This window comes from Poeciliopsis prolifica, unplaced genomic scaffold (assembly GCF_027474105.1).
Source record: "Poeciliopsis prolifica strain line A6 unplaced genomic scaffold, Auburn_PproV2 SCAFFOLD020, whole genome shotgun sequence".
NCBI classification, from domain to species: Eukaryota; Metazoa; Chordata; class Actinopteri; order Cyprinodontiformes; family Poeciliidae; genus Poeciliopsis; species Poeciliopsis prolifica.
Genome location: NW_026562395.1, coordinates 543,928 through 562,718, shown reverse-complemented (window position 1 = coordinate 562,718; position 18,791 = coordinate 543,928). Strand labels below are relative to the sequence as shown.

Sequence of the window (18,791 nt, the reverse complement as noted above, 5' to 3'; positions counted from 1 at the left end):
AGGACTCCATTAGAGTTGCAGCTGTTTTGAGAGAAACATCAACAAAACGAGCTGACATTAGGCTCTGAGTCTGGCAACAAGGCCTTCAATCTGGAAGCGTAACCTACATTTCCCACCCGGAGCTTCGCCGGTTTCTAACCACGGCCGCTCTCGGTGAGGAAACTCTGGCCTCCGCTTCCTCCTCCTCCGACTCGGACACCGGCGGAGCGTCGCCGCCCCCGCGGAAGAAACACCGAGCCTCGGCGGCGGAGGGAGCAGGAGAGCCCGGGGCTTCAGCCGTTGTAACAGGCCTCTCTGGAGTTGTCCTAGGACTTGCCGCACACTCTCAAACCACCTCTACCATCCACTTTAATCGAAGTGTTGTTAACAACTTTAGCAACAGCATGCAGTCAAACGGGGCAGGACAGGGACAAGAATCCTCTGAACTTCCCTGCCTGAACAGCGCACAAAACGGGGAGTCATCATCCTCGGCCGGTGGAACCCACTCAAACGGGCTCCTGTCCAACGCAGACAACGGTAACGGCGTCGGTACCAGTAACGGGTCTTCGGTTGGACCCTGTTCGGGGACTTCGGCTCCCTCCACGGCCTCGGGTTCGGAGGTGGGCTCGTTGAAAAAGAAGAAACGGCTTTCGCAGACGGAGGAAGATGTCATACGATTAATAGGACAACATCTCCACGGACTGGGGCTGAAGTAAGTTTATCCAGTGTGTCAGTGGTACAAAAACTTCAGCAGACATCAAATGTGAGCGGTGAACATTTCAAGTATAATCGGCATCACTGTTTTTTCTTGTGATAGTGCAGTTGCTAAAAGCGCTATTAGAGCGCTTGACACACAAACATGGGGGGATGGGGCAGTAAGTTAGCCTGCGAGCTCGGCAGTTGGTAGGAAGAAGGGGTCCATCTTGCACAATAACAGTTAGCTTTAAAGCTAATAGCATTTGGCTGCGCCGAGGTGCTGTGTGCCCTGACATCAGATATTTAACACAACATAAAACACAAGCTACAGTTTAACAGCTCATCGCGTGCAACGCAACACGAAGCACGTTTTTGAAATTGGGACATGATGTACTGTCAACATATATGGATTTCGCACTGGATAAAAGCATTACATCATCCAATGTTGGCATCGTTTATTCACACCAAACAAGGCTCAACTTTTTAGTACGATCCATTCACGACACCTCAACATGAGGTGTTTTATTTGCCTTAAAGGGGATGTTGTTGTAGCTTCTTAATGAGGTGCTAAAGCAGGATTATCGAGTTTGTTGTGTACCTGTTTGCGGTTCAAAGGCTGTTGCGCAAAAAAAAAAAAAAAAAAATTGCGGAGAAATTTTAGGGTTAATGTATAGATTGTTAAGCCAGCACGATTCGAGGTTTTTGTATATTGCTTTTGCTCGGCTGTAAAATATGTGTATATTTGTTTGTTTAACCTCCGGTGCAATAGAAATAACAGTGTAATGTGTAAAGGCGCCGTAATAACAAGGCAGCATCTGGTTATTATTCCTCGTCTTTTCCAACTCAGCGTTTCTTTATATCCGTCATTTTGTGGAGCTTTGTAGATTTTGATATTTGTTCCCCCCCCCCACCCCCCCTGTCGTTTTCATACGGCTGTCTCCTGCAGATTATGCCTCTCCAGCATTAATGCCCCAATTCCCGTGTCTCATCGTCACAGATATTTGTCAACAGTCAGCCAGAACCTGTGACATGCATTTTTATTGAGGGCATGTGTTTGTTTGAAGACGGCACTCGGGCATTTGTTCCTGAAATGAGCAGAATCAGATGGTTTTCATGGCGGCTGAGGAATGCGCTCTCTACCAGCTGTTTTAGATGGAAACGCTTTGCTTGAATCTAATTATAGCCACGATGGGGGTTTCAGGATATGCGTGTGTGTGTGTGTGTGTGTGTGTGTGTGTGTGTGTGTGTGTGTGTGTGTGTGTGTGTGTGTGCACTCATCGTTTTCAAAGTGACTGTTGTATATAAGCTTAAACCTGCGCTGATCTGCGCTGTCCAGCTGAGAAAGTAAAAGCAGCCATTACAAGGTTTTTATAAAAGACAGCCTTAACGTTGGAGGTAGGTGCCAGGGTAGGAAGGGGGGCAGAGGGGGATACATGGCATCGCCTGGTATGAAACAGAGCCCCTATATTTCAGCAGGGGAAATACAGGAGAAGTCGGTATTGCAGTCAGCTGGATGAGAGGCTCAACACAAAGCTGCTGCGCCACTTCATTGATACCTGAGAATGATGTCATCATGCTGAAAGGTGTCTGCCCCCCTCCAACACCTCCTTCCCCCGCCACCTCGTTTTCATTATCTTGTGCTCGCATCTCGGCAGGCGCATTTATGGTCTCCTTAGCTGGGAGATGCTGTTTGGACAGATGGTAATGGTTCATGGTTGACAAGCTGAGAGGGTGTGATGTCAACTGGAGAGAAAGCTCACCCCATGTTACTGAACCTCCTACTCTCCACACATAATGCTCCGGTCATGACACAAGTGCTCTGTGTTGGTTTCCCTCAGATATAGGGAGCTATAAAATTTATGTCACCAGGTAGAGTTGACGATGCTCCCACTGCGTTAAAGTGTTCTCACAGACCACCATGTCTCTGATTTTAACCCTCTCAGTTGCATTTTGTTGCAAAAAGAAATGCGACGATGAAAATGAATAGCTCCGATATGTCACTTCATATAATCATGTTCTGAAATTTCGTCATCCTTCTGACTGAGCTCACAGTTCTGATTACCCACTCACTGCTGACGCTGAGATGCCACCTTCATGCTTCATTTCAAAGTCATCCATCCCCTACTTTTCTTCCTTTTTTTTACTGTCTTCTGTCTATACATCAGCATAACTTTGTCTGCTTCTCCTCCAACCCCCCAACCCTCCCCTGTGTCTGTGTGTGTGTGTGTGTGTGTGTGTGTGTGTGTCTGCAGTCAGACGGTGGACCTGCTGATGCAGGAATCAGGCTGCAGACTGGAGCACCCTTCAGCGTCCAAATTCCGCAACCACGTCATGGAGGGGGAGTGGGACAAGGTTAGTTTGGCTGGATATAATTGATGAGTTAAGGTCTGATAAACATGGAATATGGAGATATTCTTTGAATCCGTTGTGCTATTCATACCGTAAAAATAGAAATGTGTTTGTTTCAAAATTGTATATAATAAAGGACTTCTTAGAGGTTCTTTCAAGTTGAATAGAAAGGCATTGACCTACCTTTGTGGTCTAACTGTTATACAAGTTAAATTTTGTTCTCCAGTTATGAGTTACTGTATTTGACATTTTTTAGTTGTTATATAGTCAATAAACATCCCAAAAAGTTTAGATACATTTCAAACAAAAATCTACGGTTGGTCATGTTAAAACCACAAGCCTTATTGTATAAAATAACATTTTGTACAGGTTACTGCTTTTCTCTAAAATTATAGTCACACTAAAGAATCCCTAAGTTTTCTACACCTGAAAGAGTAATGCTCAGTCCAACTTCCAAAAATGGGAAGAGTATAATCCAACTGCAAACCCAACTGCAAACCAACCAGGCATCAATATTGACCTGCAGCTGGACAACTGTCAGTTATCCACTGTACAAACCTGACCCTTATGGAAGATTGGCTACTATAAAGCCATTCTTGAAAGAAACACAGATGAATTCCTGTTTGTACTTTGCCGTAAGCCATACAAGAGTTACACCAAGCACATGTAAGAAGGTTACTTTGGTCAGATCAAACCAAAACTGAATATAACCTCCATGCTGTATGGTAGAAAACAACCTTCTCTATTGGATAGTTTTGTAATTGTATGATAGTTGATTATACATGTTTTAAATTTTAGAATTGTATTTAACATTAAATTAAATCCAGTAATGAGTTCAGCACTGATGAAAATTCTGTTCCAGAATTTAACACCGCCTGACAAGCACATTTTGTTTTCGCACTCTTTTAATTTTCAGGCTTTGTTGCATTTCTTTGATTCTAGAGCTTCAGTTAGGCTTAGAAAATTATTAAAAAAGAAGCATTGCAAAATGATGATCTTAAGCCAAAAACATTCAGTGAAGGCTTGAGTCAAGTGGTTGTAAATTTGTGCATGTGGGTGGCAGGTTTGTTCTTCCCACAATGCTACTTGTAAATCTAAGTTGTGATTGTTTTGCTCAGTTTCATCAAAGAACATGGAAACTGTGAAAGCCTCATGGACAGTGGCCATACCATCTCTACCACTTGATGTTCATATTGCTGTTGTTTTTTTCCTCCTCTTATGCATGCATTGAAACTGCTGAACTAACAATTTCTCTCTGTGTCTCCCCACCATCATGTACCCTTTGTTTTTGGTCCAGGCTGAGAATGATCTCAACGAGCTGAGAGCACTGATGCATTCTCCCAACGCCATTGTGGTAAGCGCCCGCTTTGCCCAAACCCTGAACTGGGCTGATTGACGGTCAGTCAGCACACAGGCTCTGCTGGAGGTTCCAGAACTGTATCAGTAGAAACCGGGCATGTGTTGTGGCGCTTTAAAACTCTCAAATGTTCTGGATAAAGAGTTGAAAACAAACCACACACTGGATTTAAGGAAGGAATATGCTATTTTGCTGAATAATTTATTTTGGCTTATTTACGTTTATCTTTATTTCTTCAGTGTGTTATAACTTTGCCATTTTTTTATGAATCATGCTTCAAGCAAAGTGCAGCGCCTACTGTTTTTTTTAAGGTATTGCTTTAGTTTGCAATACTCTATGAAAGAGAGCAGAGGAAGCTTGTCTCTGACAACACAAATTACAAAGCAGTGCTATTAAAAATAATAGAATGGTTAAATTTAAAGAAAAATATTTTTTAGATAGAATCATATTCTGCCCTGTATCCCAGTGAAAATTAGCATTTGGGAGATGGGTCGCTGGTGGGTCGTGTACTTTTAGAAATGCTGCATGTGGGTGGATGCTGCCTTGAATTTATGTGTGGTTGTCTCAACTCTGCTTGTATCAGTTGTTGGGGTCATGCTGCATCCCTGAGATAAGACTCAAATTTAATACCAAAGACAACTCTGCTTGTACTGATCAGTAAACACATTTCTGTTACCCTCAGCGTGAAATAAAGAGACGCAGAGGGTTGATTTCAGGAGTGTAATTGAAAATAACAGTGGGAATATTGTGTGCGGGGTCGAAACCGGTGCTTTCACTATTTGAAAATGGTTGAATTATTGTGATGCATTTTTTTTCAATCTTTTAAAATTAAATTGAAGCTGTTCCTGAAATGGTAACTGAATGTGCTTTATTCTACCACCTGGATTTCCATTTTGATTTCAAAGTTCATGTTTAAAGTTGCTCCCTTTAAAGCAACAAAGCAACACTGGCAAAGAATTACATTAAGTTAGATAAGTAGTTGGAGAAAAATAGGACCAATAATAGCCATTACTTTCCCTCTTCTGAACAAAAAAATGATACTGTTCTGTTGTGCAGTCCAACATACTAATTATCCTCTTTATACTCTGACATCTCTGCCATTCTTCATACTTCTGTATTGGGTTCGTTAACCATTTATACAAAGAATAGAAGTGGGGGAGCTGATTAAGCTAGCCAATGCCAGATTTAACAATCTGATGAACTGATAAACGGAAAGTTGTATTTAGCATCCTATAAAACAATGCATTTATTGGTTGCAAGCTTAAAAAAATGAGCTCAGCCGACGTGCCAAAAATGAGCACCACGTGACAGAAATGCGCATTTGAATGTAATTTCTTTTAAAGAGGTTTTAAACATGCTTGAAAAAAGAATGGAGTTGCTATTTAGTGTGTGTTTCTACAATACAAGGCCATAATTTGAGCAATCATGCCTTTACTTTATTATATATGGTTTCTGTGTTCTTGCTATACCAGCCTAACCAGTCAGGGTTTGTAGTTGTTGAAAAATATTGTCTTGGTTGCTTTCTGAATTAGAGTTATACATTGTGAGACTTTGGACTGATATTAAATAGTATGAGTTTTATAACTATAAGATCATGTTCAGACCTGGTATTAAAATACACCCTGACTGATTCGGATAAAAGTAGATCCTACTTAGCACTGTCATGTACTCCTGTCCTGTGTGATCAGATTTCAGTATCTTCCTTTACACACAGATGAGCAGGTCGCCACATCACAGGGCTGGGCTGCCGACCGAGCCATAAACTGGACATCAGCAGGTCCTCTGATGTTTCCACATCATCTTAGAAACTTCCAGTCACACGAGCTGCATTATTAATCAGTTGTTAACATCGTTGAGGTTTAGATGAGTTGCATTTTGCTGCTTTAGTTTGGCTTCAAAATCTCTATAATTGTAAATGCATAGCTGAACAGATGTGTTATGGGAGAAGTAAAATGTAAGAGCTCAAAAAGGTCTATATTAGTGGGCGGACACTGAAGAATGTAAACTATAATTTATAATTGTTTGTGCAATTACAGTTGTTTATAATTGTTTGCACACTTTTACACTATTATGTAAAAGTGACAGTACATTTGTCAGATACAGATTTTGTTCCCATGAGTCATATTTTTTTTAAATTATTAACTTTTATGCAAGGTTTGCAGTGAGTGCAGTCAGCTAAAAAAAAATGTACAACGAACAAACATTCACCCATGCAGCATTCTGAAGTCTGTTGGTCTATTAAAAAGAACATATTTTGAGAGAAAAACTTATTTTTTTCCTCTATAAAGAAGATTCAATGAAATTTATTATCTCTGGTTATTAAAAATAACCCTCATGCTGAGTTTTCCAGAGGTCATGAGGTCATGTTTGTGGGTTCTCCTTCAATGTGTCCCAGGATGGTTGTGTTTAGTGACAAACCGATGGAGATGCATGTGTCCCAGAACGTCCCAGTTAGAATAGTGGGTGAATAGGCAATCTTAATAAAGGCACCTCAATAACAGCAAAGTCAGGCCATCAAGTACTTAAATTTTCCTTCATTTAGAGATTATAAAATGTATTAAAATGAAGCAGTCTTTGGTCAGACATGTCCATAGTTTAAATTTTTCTTAGTAAATCATGGAAAAAGAGAGGCATTTCGAGGTTTTTTTTTTTTTTGCTGCCTGGCTCTTTATAGACAGAATCATAACTTCAAACATGTAAACAGAATCTTAAAACAGCTTCTGCCTTCCACTGTGTGCTGCCTCAACAGGGAATCTTTTCAAAGTAGGGGAGCTTTATTCAACACAGCATGTGGGAGATGTGGTCATGCATCCTTAGACTGAAGCTGCCCTGCTGCTCCCTCCATACAGTTTCCAGTACAGTATCAGATAATAGAATATTCAACTCTTCATGAGGGTTTATACATATCATTTACTTTGAGTGTTTAACTGCAGCACACCTTTAAAACGCAGGGGGATATCACTTTTGGCTTAAAATTGATTAATTCCAACACTTTTTAGGTATTTCCAAGCCAAAGATAAAGATTTTGCTGATAAATTACAGATGTCAGTATAAAAACAGTTTGTAAAAGGACTATTATTTCCAATTTTGCTGTGAGAATGGTTCCTCTACTTTGAGGTACTTTAAAGTATTTTAGGGATGTATTTATTAATGCTTTCTTTAAGTGTTTTAATCGAATAAAACCAGGGTTTTACTTTTGCCAATTTTTTTATTGCTGTCTTCTTCTCCTCCTCAGCGTATGAAGTTCCTGCTGCTGCAACAGAAGTACCTAGAGTATCTGGAGGACGGCAAGGTCTTGGAGGCTCTGCAGGTTCTCCGGGGAGAGCTGACGCCACTCAAATACAACACGGATCGGATCCATGTCCTCAGCGGGTACTTTCTGACGTTTTACACAAAGTGTGAATCATGGCTCCACATATTTACTTTTCTCTCTGTAAAAATGCACAATATTGGCAGTTAAGTTCCTAAATGTTATTGAGGTTATAATATACTCTTTTTTTTTATTGCCAATGATTTTTTTATTATTATTATTATTCATCACAACATGGCTTATGGTACTTTGAATTTTGAAATATATTTGCAGAAGAAATAAACTATCATCAGCTGAGCTTTGATGAAAAAATAAAAAGCAGAGCTAGCCAACTAGATGAGTAGTTCAAACACTTAGCATTAACTTCAAAGAGAAGCTACGTAAAAAAACTGAACAGAGAAAAACCTCTGGTGGCTGCTTGGGCAGTGGCTTTGAAGGAAGCAAACAACTAAAGGCTGAAATTGTGGCAAAATATAAGATTAGATTAGGTCGAATTTGTAGTCAGTTGTTGTTGCAAGGAGTCTTAAAAGCTGCTATGAGATGTTAGCTTGGTGTTTCGGAGGAATTAGGGAACAAGCAGAGGAATTAAAAAGACATCAAAGGACCTCGCTGTTCTTTTATTTTCATTAGGTGAGTCAAGTAAACTAAGACCTGATTTGCTTTATTTGTATATTATGAGCTTGCTAGTTTTTAATACTGTTTGTATAAATGTAATTTTGGTTTTAAAGTTAAATAATTACTGTTTTAATCTGTTCCCTGCTGTGATGACTTTGGCGACAGTATCACTTTGCATTTTTAGGACTTTTTACTCTGTTTTGTATTTTGCCAATGCCAAATGTCCACCTTTCTTATAGGTTATTGGCATGTCTTGCTTGTTCTCTGAGTTTTTACTGTTACTTATTTTAAGTGTTGCTCAGGCAACATTGATGTTGCCAAGAATGGGCCAGTCGTGTATTTTTACTGGGATGTAGCAGAAAGCCTCATCTGGGACATTTTTGGAATCAACTTTAAATCACAACAAATGTCTCTAAGGGCTGCGGTTGGTTCTGGCAGCGACAGCATAACTGACCCATGTGTATTCATTGGCTGAGGGCATCGTCAGTACCTTCTCATGATTTCAAGAAAATAAGCAGTGCTCATGTTAAAGAATGTTGTAAAACAAACTACACGAGTCTCTATGACAGTACAGTCAGTAAGTGATATTTAAAAGTATGCTTTTTTCAGAAACCTGAGTTACCCTGTAATACGCCTGTTAGCAGTACGCTGCTCTTAAGTCAACAAGTTGCTACTACTCCAATTAATACAGTGAATAATATAGTTATAACAATAAACGCAGCTCTTGATATGAGACTATACATAATATTGTGTCTTCAAGATTGACATGCAGTGCATAGGGCACCGAATGATCAGGCTCAGTAATTATAATGACATATTAAAAAATGTTTGAAGCAAGGCACAATTCATGCAAAGATAATATTTGGTCGAGGAAAAAAAAAAGATGCCTCAGTCTCAGGTCTAGCAGACAGTTTGAATATGCCCTCAAAAGGCATCAAGAAATGTGGGTGGAAAAGAGAAAAGCAACAAACAAAGACATGATAATCGCGTGTGGTATTGAGTCTCGCTTCACCTCCTGTCCACCTTACTTCTTTTTCTGTGTTGTTCATAGCTCAGGGCGCCCAAATGGCCAGCGCTACCCCGGTCATGACTGACTATTAAATTAGATTTGTCCAGGCATTTTCATTTACTGTACATTAAAATATTGTTTTAATTATGAAATAATCAGTTTACGCATGTTTTTGATGGACTTCAAAAACATGCTATCTGGGCATTTTTGGTAAGCTTTTCCTTATCATTTGCTGCCTGGCTCCAGACAACAATGATATAAACATAATACATGGGCACATTGTGCAAACAGAATAATTGTCGTTTCGATTTACTCTGATCAGTCCTGTAGGTTAAGTGAGATATTGTACAAGAAATGTTGCAGCTAATAAATTTTTGGTTGTGTGATGAATCATGTTAGTTTTTTTTTGTTTTGTTTTGTTTTTTTTACCAACAGTGAGTCTTGTTTTCCCTAAACCTTGACCTTGTATTTTCTTGCAGGTACCTAATGTGTAGCCACGCCGACGACCTCCGAGCCAAGGCAGAGTGGGAGGGCAAGGGCACAGCCTCTCGCTCCAGGCTCCTGGATAAATTACAGAGTGAGGAGATGTTTTCCATTTAATAAGCCTGTGGAGCTGGCACATGTTACCCAGCTTCCACATGTACATTTGATGTGCTGAGGTGAACTATCTTCCCACTTTCTGACCATTTTACAGCGTACCTGCCCCCATCCGTGATGCTGCCTCCTCGGCGACTACACACTTTGCTGCGGCAAGCGGTGGAACTACAGAGGGATCGCTGTCTTTATCACAACACCAAGCTGGACAACAACCTGGATTCAGTCTCCCTTCTCCTCGATCATGTCTGCAGCAGGTTGGTGCTGCAGCGTCGGTCATAAAGTGAAATTGTTGATGAAAGTGCATCATAGGTCTGAGAAGTGTACACAACCTTGTTAAAATGGTGAGTTTGTGATGTTAAAAAAAAATGGTTTGAAGAGGGTTGGACACAAGTGGGAAGCGTGATGTTCGTTTTCTCCTCATTACTGCCTGTTGAGGCTGTCAACACATTCAACTGAGTTTTAATATATTCAGTCAACGGAAAAAAATTCTACTTCAGTCACAAATGGTGAGATAAATTTTAAGCCGTCACATCTAAAACAGTAAGTAGTCTTGAAGATTTTTTTAAACAACAATTAGTTGAATATTACCGCTTCTTACCGCTGTGCTCTTTCTATAGTAACAGTCATATAACTTGATTAACAGCTAGTTAATTAGTGCGGGTGTCATTCGATAATTTTCAATGGACAATAAATAGTCTTAGAAATGATTGCGATAAACAATAATGTTGTTTTGAGACTATTTTCCAAGTTGATAATGGCATAACAACAAACACTTGCTCTCTTAATGACCAATAAACTTTAATTTTATGAAGAACACTTAGAAATGGAAGATATTTTAAATATCCCAAATAAAACAAAACAACCAAAAACAATAAATTAAAATAAAAACCACACACAACCAAACCCATAATTAAAATGGATTATGGTGTTTCTTTGGACGAAATGAACCGGAACGGAAATGATTAAGTTCATTTTAATTTATCATGCGATTAATTGCTTTATTGTGACAGGCGTAGGCTGCTTTTACATAAGAAGCAATGTGTTTTTTGTCAAAGTTGATGAAGGGACTAATAGTCCCAAAAAGCATTCAGCTCCAAAGCAAGGGTTTTTATTTTATCAGCATAACAGTGAACTGAAAATTACAAGTGTTTTTGCTTCAAGTCGTAAAGCATTTGTGTGTTCCTTTGTTCCTATTTTTATTATAATTTAAGTTATTTAAATGTTGTTTATATGTCTCCCCTCCTTTCTTTAGTTAATGTACTTTCATATTCAGTAATTATGTGCATTATGTACTTTTATGTTTAGAAAAACATAAAATTTCTTGATCAGAGAACATGTATTGTTTGAAGTGACCTAGCTTGTCCTCACAATCTCATAGGTTTGGAGAACTTTTTATCAAACAGAGTTGTCAAAACCTGAAAACTAAAACTGTGCTTTAATAAAATTTACTCAAGGATTGATAAAATGTAATGTTCCTCCCTCCATGTTTGCATTTTTTTAGCTGAATTATGCCGGACGAACGTCACGTGGACACTTTTGTATTCTCAAATTTCTGTTCTCTCTGTACATCTGAAAATGCCATAAATATTACATTTTGAGGGCCAGTTTGTATCCTGTTGATGAATTTTCAAAATGTATTCACCAGTATACAGACTTTAAAATAAATCTTGTCTGTTTTCTTTCTGCAGGAAACAGTTTCCCTGTTACACCCAGCAGATTCTGACAGAGCATTGTAACGAAGTGTGGTTCTGCAAATTCTCAAATGATGGCACCAAACTAGCAACTGGCTCCAAAGACACGACTGTCATAATCTGGCAAGTGGACCCGGTGAGTGTGCAAACATACACGCCTTATTGTAGTAGTTACAGTCTCTTTTTAGGGCTAAACTAGAAAAATATATACTTTCACATTATCAAGAGACAGTCTGTGCTCATCTATTCAAATATAACGAGTGAAATTCAAAGTGTGCTGTAGCAACACAATTTATTTTTGCAGAAGCAAATGTGACTTAAGACAGAAAATAGCAAGAAAGCAGACCTTTATCCCTAACGTGTTAAGAAACAAAGGAGATATTAGAATTTTTGTTTGCTGAGTGGCTGAGATAAATAATCTGATTGGTTGAATTTAAGCTGTCTCTGTACAACAAGATCCTCCTCAAATGGAAATGGAGAGAAGATCAAACATTTACTGAATGAGAACTCAATTCAATGACATGGATTGAAATTAGCACAGAGATTATGAAAAACAAAATAGGTCCTTTAATAGAACCGGTTAAGAATTTGCTCAAGATTAAAGCACTGGAACTGCTGTAATGTCCTGTCTTCAAACATTCAGCTGAAAATCTATTTGAAACACCTGGGATTGGCAACCTGGATCTAGTTCTCCTTATATCCTCTCAAGTGTTTTGTCTTGCTACTGTCTTGCATGAGATTAATCAAGTTTAACAGAGTTTCTCCCTAAACCAGTAGAGAGAAGAATCACTCGCTTTTCTATAACAATTACGTAAAAGCTCTAAAAATGCTCAAAAGGGTAGTCAGATGAAAGGTAAAGCTGAATAAAGCTAAAAATGCCATTCTAAAGTCTCTTATTGCACCTGCCATGTAGGAGAGCCACCAACTGAAACTGCTGCGAACCCTGGAGGGGCACGCATACGGCGTCTCCTACTTAGCCTGGAGTCCTGATGACACCTACCTGATCGCCTGTGGACCTGACGATTGCTCTGAGCTCTGGCTCTGGAATGTTCAGGTAAAATAAAAAGAAAGAAGAAAAGAAAATGAAAAAGTATCCTTAAATATTCTTTTCAACACCATTCAGACAAGAAGTTGGGCCTTTGTTGGCACATACCTCAATTAATGAGCTAGCCATACAGAGATATTTTCTTCTACAGAGTTATAAGATGCTTCAGCTGTCAGAATTCATTTATATACTATTGTTTTTATTGAGGATACTCTGATGTCATGCATTGTATTACAGTTTCTGTGTCATTCAGCTTGACACGCAGTAAGTGTGTCTCCTCATAGCCATCCTTGGTATGACGCGGTTATCTAAGCACCATTAATCGTATCCCAAGTCTGAAAAGTGCTATGGATACCCTGTAGTGTGCTATTTGTACTCAATGACCTTTTCTTTTCACCCATCCTCTCTTCTCCCCTCCCCTCGCTCTTTTTTTTTTCTTACTCATCCCTCCCCCACTCTTGCTCAATGTGTCTTCTCGCTCTCCTTTCCCCCATTTCCTTCTCTGTGTTTCTCTATAAATACCCACCTTTGCCAGACGGGGGAGCTGCGGACCAAAATGTCCCAGTCCCACGAAGACAGTCTTACCAGTGTGGCCTGGAATCCTGACGGCAAACGCTTTGTCACCGGTGGACAAAGGGGGCAGTTTTATCAGTGTGTAAGTCCTCCACTTATTTACCCATTTTTACAAACACAGTTCTTTGGATTTTTTTCATTTTGCCACAATCACAAATATTGTAGTGTTTTGTTTGGATGTCATTTGATCCACAAACACAAAGTAGTGCATAATTGTGAAGTGGAAGGATATTATGACACATAGACCTGGAGCGTGGTGCTTGTTTGCATTTAGTCCTGATTAAAAACTTTATAAAGCTACCTTTTGCTGCAATTTCAGCTGTAAGTCTTTTAGAGTTTCTTGATGAGTTTTATATACTTCTGCATTCGAACTTGTGCTTATTCTTCTTCTGATGTTTGACTGGATCAGTCTGATGTTTTGATTTAAACATTATAAACCAGGGCTGTTGTAACAGAATATTTTAGTAATCGAGTACTCTATAAAATATTTTTACAATTATTCAAGGAATCTGATCTCTCCCCCTGTCTCTCTCTCACTCTTTTTTTCTTCCTCCCTCTCTCAGCACCATTCCTACCATTTACTCCAAAAGCTGTCGTAGTCTCACCATTGCGCCACAAATTCAACGCTCCTTATTTGTGTCCCCCAAGCCCTGACAAAACGCAGCACAATTCAACACCTTGCTGTTTCCATTTTACAACAACTCATAGGCGGAAGTAAGAGGGCTGCCCATCACAAATAATAATCCGGCCAGAATGTGATGCGCTATATAATTTAACAAAGCTTCGAGGCAGATCCATTTTCCTCGAGGAATTTTAATAATTGAGGTACTCTAATCATTCCAGGAATCATTTCAGGCCTATTATAGACCAATATTTCACAAACTTAATTTTAGCTCTGGCTAGATGTTTACGTGACCTCCTGGAAGGTCACCTTCAACCCCACTCGTACGGTAAATTTCTTCTTCCCAGTCTTCCATATTAGCCAGGCCAATAATTATTGAGTTGAATGATTTTTCCATCTGAATCCCTGCAGCTGCCCCAAAGTAACTGTAGACCTTCTGGTTGATTTTGTGAATAATGTTCTCATAATGCTTTGAACTTTTTTTGTAGTTTCATGCCTGATCGTTCTGCTATTTCTTTTAATATTAACAGAGTAAATGTGGTTGAAAGCCAATGTACAACATACTTTCTGATTTTTTTAAAGAAAAAAGAATGATAATGAAAAAAAGCATCTATGCTCCTTTCATGCCACAATTGTGCTGGACGTTGTTATATAAATTCCCATTGTGGTTTTAACAAAACACCCTATAAGCATAATGACTAGTTTGCAAGGCACTGTAAGCCCGAGAGTCTTTGTATTTGGCTGCTGCTTGATGTAGGTGGTTGTGATTAGACAGTCTTAGATTTGGCTTGGAGCTAAAAGCTAAACAGGGTACCCTGCTACCCGTGTGTGTGTTTGCTCATCTTCCTGTTAAGAATGAGGGCTTAGGGTTCTGCTGTTTGTATTGTCAGGACCTGGACGGGAACTTGTTGGACTCGTGGGAAGGGGTGAGAGTTCAGTGCCTGTGGTGCTTGAGCGATGGGAAGACTGTGCTGGCCTCGGACACCCATCAGCGTATCAGAGGGTACAATTTTGAGGACCTCACAGACAGAAACATGTATGTATATTTTGAAATGAAAATGAAAGCTGTGACTTAAATGTAATTCATTTTAATAGCAGATGGATAATTTATTTTCACATGTTTTTTACAGAGTTCAAGAGGACCACCCTATCATGTCTTTTACCGTTTCAAAGAACGGTAGATTAGCTTTGTTAAATGTAGCAACTCAGGTAAGCTAATCAGTTCTATCGAGTTGCTTATAAACAAATAAATATATTGGAGAAATATAATAGATTTGGGCATTGATGAAGTATTTTTAAATTAAATAAAATGTTGAATTGAAACTGGTTTCAACATGCTTCACAATAGGGAGTGCACCTGTGGGATCTTCAAGATCGGGTGCTTGTGAGGAAGTACCAAGGTGTGACCCAGGGCTTCTACACCATCCACTCCTGCTTCGGAGGACACAATGAAGACTTCATCGCCAGTGGCAGCGAAGGTACAGTGAAAAGGCAGCTATTGACAAAAAACAGTTTACAGTATAACTAAAGTTGGTTACCTAATGTGGGAAAGCATCTCCTACCATCTCCTAAACGATGCTCAAAGATTTGTTTTTGTTTTTTTCTGTGAAACATGGTAGCGGCAGCATCATGGTGTGGGGATGTCTCTCTTCAGCAGGGAGAGGAAAGCTGGTTTAAATTGTAAGAAAGATAAATGAAGCATAATCCTGGACGAAAACCTGTTAAGAAAAGATTATTAATTCAGAATGAGACAATGACCACCAGAGCTCTAATGGGCTGATTTTGGTCAAGGTGTATTCTGTTATGGAGAAAAAATCAGTCTTTTTAATGACTCAAAGATTTGTAAAAAACATAAAAAATAAGAAAAATAATTTTTCTTCAACTTCATAAATATTTACTACTGTGATTTGAGTAGATTCATCACAAATAACTAGAATTTCTAAAATTCAATTTCTGTTCAAATGCAGTTCATAATGTGGTGGTTAAAATTTGACAAAATGCAAAGGATTCTTTTGAGAAATTGCTGGAAGACTTCAGATTTGAGGATGATATATAACCTTTTGTTTCTTTGGTTATCGTTGCTGTGAGCGGTAGTATTTCTTTCCCTGTTCTAGAGATATTTTCTTCCATCCATTAACTATCTTTTCCATCAATCCCACCAGACCATAAAGTGTATATCTGGCATAGGCGTGGCGAACTTCCTATTGCCGAGCTCACAGGCCATACACGCACCGTTAACTGTGTGAGCTGGAACCCAGCCATCCCGGGTCTCATGGCGTCCGCCTCAGATGACGGTACAGTGCGCATCTGGGGTCCCGCACCATTTCTCGATTCGCAAGAGGCAGACGGACTCAACGGTAAGTAATTTACGTTCAAACATGGGCTGTTCTCACAACCTGTAATAACAAGTTACATGTTTGCTTGCTTTTTGTCTCCTCAGAAAACAGCAGTAACATGGACAGTTGATGGTGACCTACAGAGCAGATGACGTCTCAATTTGACAACAACCCAAGAATCCTACAATATAACAAAACGTAAATGGGCAAATACAATTTGATATCACCAGAGAGAAAGTGAAGGAAAATTCAGCAAATGTCACCGACCCATCTGAGAAAACAAAAGTGAGAAAAATATGGCTCCAGACCGGCCTAGACAAATGGTGGACATGATGACGGACTCCCTGGAATTTTGGGTCCGCATCCAAAAAAAAATTTGGATCCCTTTCTAAAGACCTGGAAAGTCAGTCAGAACTCAGCGGGATCTTCCTCTGATGAACTCTAACAGCTGTTCTCCTCACTTCTAACTGACCCCCCCTCGTCCTCCATTTTGCTCCAGTGTCAGTAGACATGCCAGCTCTTTGCAAGTATCTGAGGAAATCCACGTCCACCCTGAGCCTGGGGCCTGCTGCATCCTCGCGATGCCTCCAGACGGACGGGACTGACGAGCCCTCTCCTTGCCGGACTACATCCGTCTGCCCGTTTGTCTCAGACTCTCTAATGTCTCTATGGACATGGGTGGGGAACTTGTTGTTGAGAGAGGGGGATAGTGCGTGTGGGGTGGGGAAGGGCTATAGTAGGTCATCTGTGTGTTTTCCTTTTCCCCTTTTTACTTGCTAAATTCTTCAGTCATTTGGACAAAAGCTGAAAATTCACGGTGAAACCATCAACAGACCAGCTGATAAAGAACACCGATAGGCTGTACTAACTGTTTGAAGATTTTTTTTTTTTTTTTTTAAATGATAGTCATAGCGTTCATTCTTGTTTAAGAGGCGAACCCTAGCTCATGTAGTCCCCAAGGAAAACTTCAGCGTGAAGATTCCACATTCTGTTTCTCAGCATTAGGGGGGGGAAAAAAACTTTTTATCCCCTTATTTAACATCCATCACGGACAGCTCCCCCTTTCACTCCCTCCTGGTCGAGCTAGCCTGTGCACAACTCCGTTAAATCTACCTACGAGGAGGACAGAGTGATCCACAGGTTACATATCCACTGTGAGGGGGTCACACACTGGTGGCGAGGTGTGCTTTCCACCATCAAGACACGCATATATATAGATATGTATAAACACACAAACACACACAGATATATATATATATATATATATATATATATAACTTTATATATATATATATATATATATATATATATATATATAAACTGAAACCTCTCTCAGAAAGAGAAGCGTTCAGACATGGAGTGCAACTTCATTTGCACGCTTAGTGACTGCTGTCCCTCCTGTGTGAGAGTGGATGAGTGTGAGTGTGAGTAATAGTGACAAGAGTGTTTTTTTGCATGCACACAGTAGAGCGAGAGTGGACATTATTGGGTGCAAATTTAATTGGCGTGTGTTTTCTTTTGTTTTTTTTTTTTTTTTTGTATGTGTGCAACTCACACCAGCAGAAGATTCTCTCCCCTCATCGCCTTGTTTTCATAGTAAAATTGTTCAAGATTTTAAACAGATTCTGAGTTATCCAAAGCCCCATAGGGACCTCTCTAGCTGTGGAACAAAAAAAACAAACAAACAAACAAGAGAGCCATTTTGTAAAAAAGAAAAAAGAAAAAAAAAAAGAAAAGAAACATTTTTTTTTTTAACATGGGGCTTTCATTTTTACATTAGAATGTGTTTAGTCCTCAACGATGCAGCATTCAAATGGCACTGATATGTTGACATAAGATTCGTTGGGTGAAGCAAAGCAAGATACAAAAAACAACAAAAACAAAAAAACGCTATTTAAGTGAGACACCAGAAAGAGGCTGAAAGTTGTAAAGGCATGGGCCGGTACGAGATTCTGTGAAAAATGAAAATATATCACGACTTCAGGGTATCAAAATATTTCCTGAAAACTTTCAAACAAAAATGCAGAAACATGCTCAAGGTTTCTCCCCCCCCACTTTAAAACAAAATACCAACAATTATTCTCACTGCCACAAAAATATGATCACAAATCGATTATTGCCGTTATAGTAGTGTATTTATTATTTATTTATCATTCCAATTATGATAAATAGACTTGGAATAAAAATATGAAACACCCACCAAGTTTTATTATTGCACAATAACTTGACACCTTTCTATTTGGACTATCCGTGCTGGTTCCTAGCCTGCAGTCGTCTGCTTGACGGCATTCCAGCTGTAGTTTTAAAACAGCATTACTTTAGAAGAGTGATTTCTGGAGTTACTTAAGTCCCCAAAGTAAGGCGCTGGTAAACTTTTTACCACGAAACCGGCCCATGCCCAGTTATCAGCGAAGGGTTATTTCATTGGAGAGAAGTTGGTGATTGGAATTATTCGACAAGTTTATAAAAAGAAGAGGCATCAATAGTTAAAACAACGCTCTGAGCGCATTAGTTTGGGACTTTTGCAATCCTGAATCAAAGCAACACAAACTGCCTTCCTGTTCCCACAGTTGCACAGATCCCCCCGCCCCCTCGGTATGTATGACTCCCTC

The 18,791-nt window shown here is 39.5% G+C and overlaps 1 protein-coding gene across 1 annotated transcript; it reads left to right on the top strand.

The window, feature by feature from the left end:
• The first annotated feature begins 70 nt into the window (after positions 1 to 70).
• Positions 71 to 17,419, top strand: wdr26b (WD repeat domain 26b). The gene is made up of 14 exons (XM_055044482.1): positions 71 to 691; positions 2,928 to 3,027; positions 4,322 to 4,378; positions 7,617 to 7,753; positions 9,795 to 9,892; positions 10,010 to 10,166; positions 11,601 to 11,739; positions 12,517 to 12,657; positions 13,184 to 13,303; positions 14,734 to 14,879; positions 14,974 to 15,052; positions 15,192 to 15,321; positions 16,006 to 16,200; positions 16,284 to 17,419. The coding sequence occupies exons 1-14, from the start codon at positions 384 to 386 to the stop codon at positions 16,307 to 16,309; spliced, it is 1,833 nt and encodes a 610-aa protein (XP_054900457.1). The 5' UTR covers positions 71 to 383; the 3' UTR covers positions 16,310 to 17,419.
• Positions 17,420 to 18,791: the final 1,372 nt, after the last annotated feature.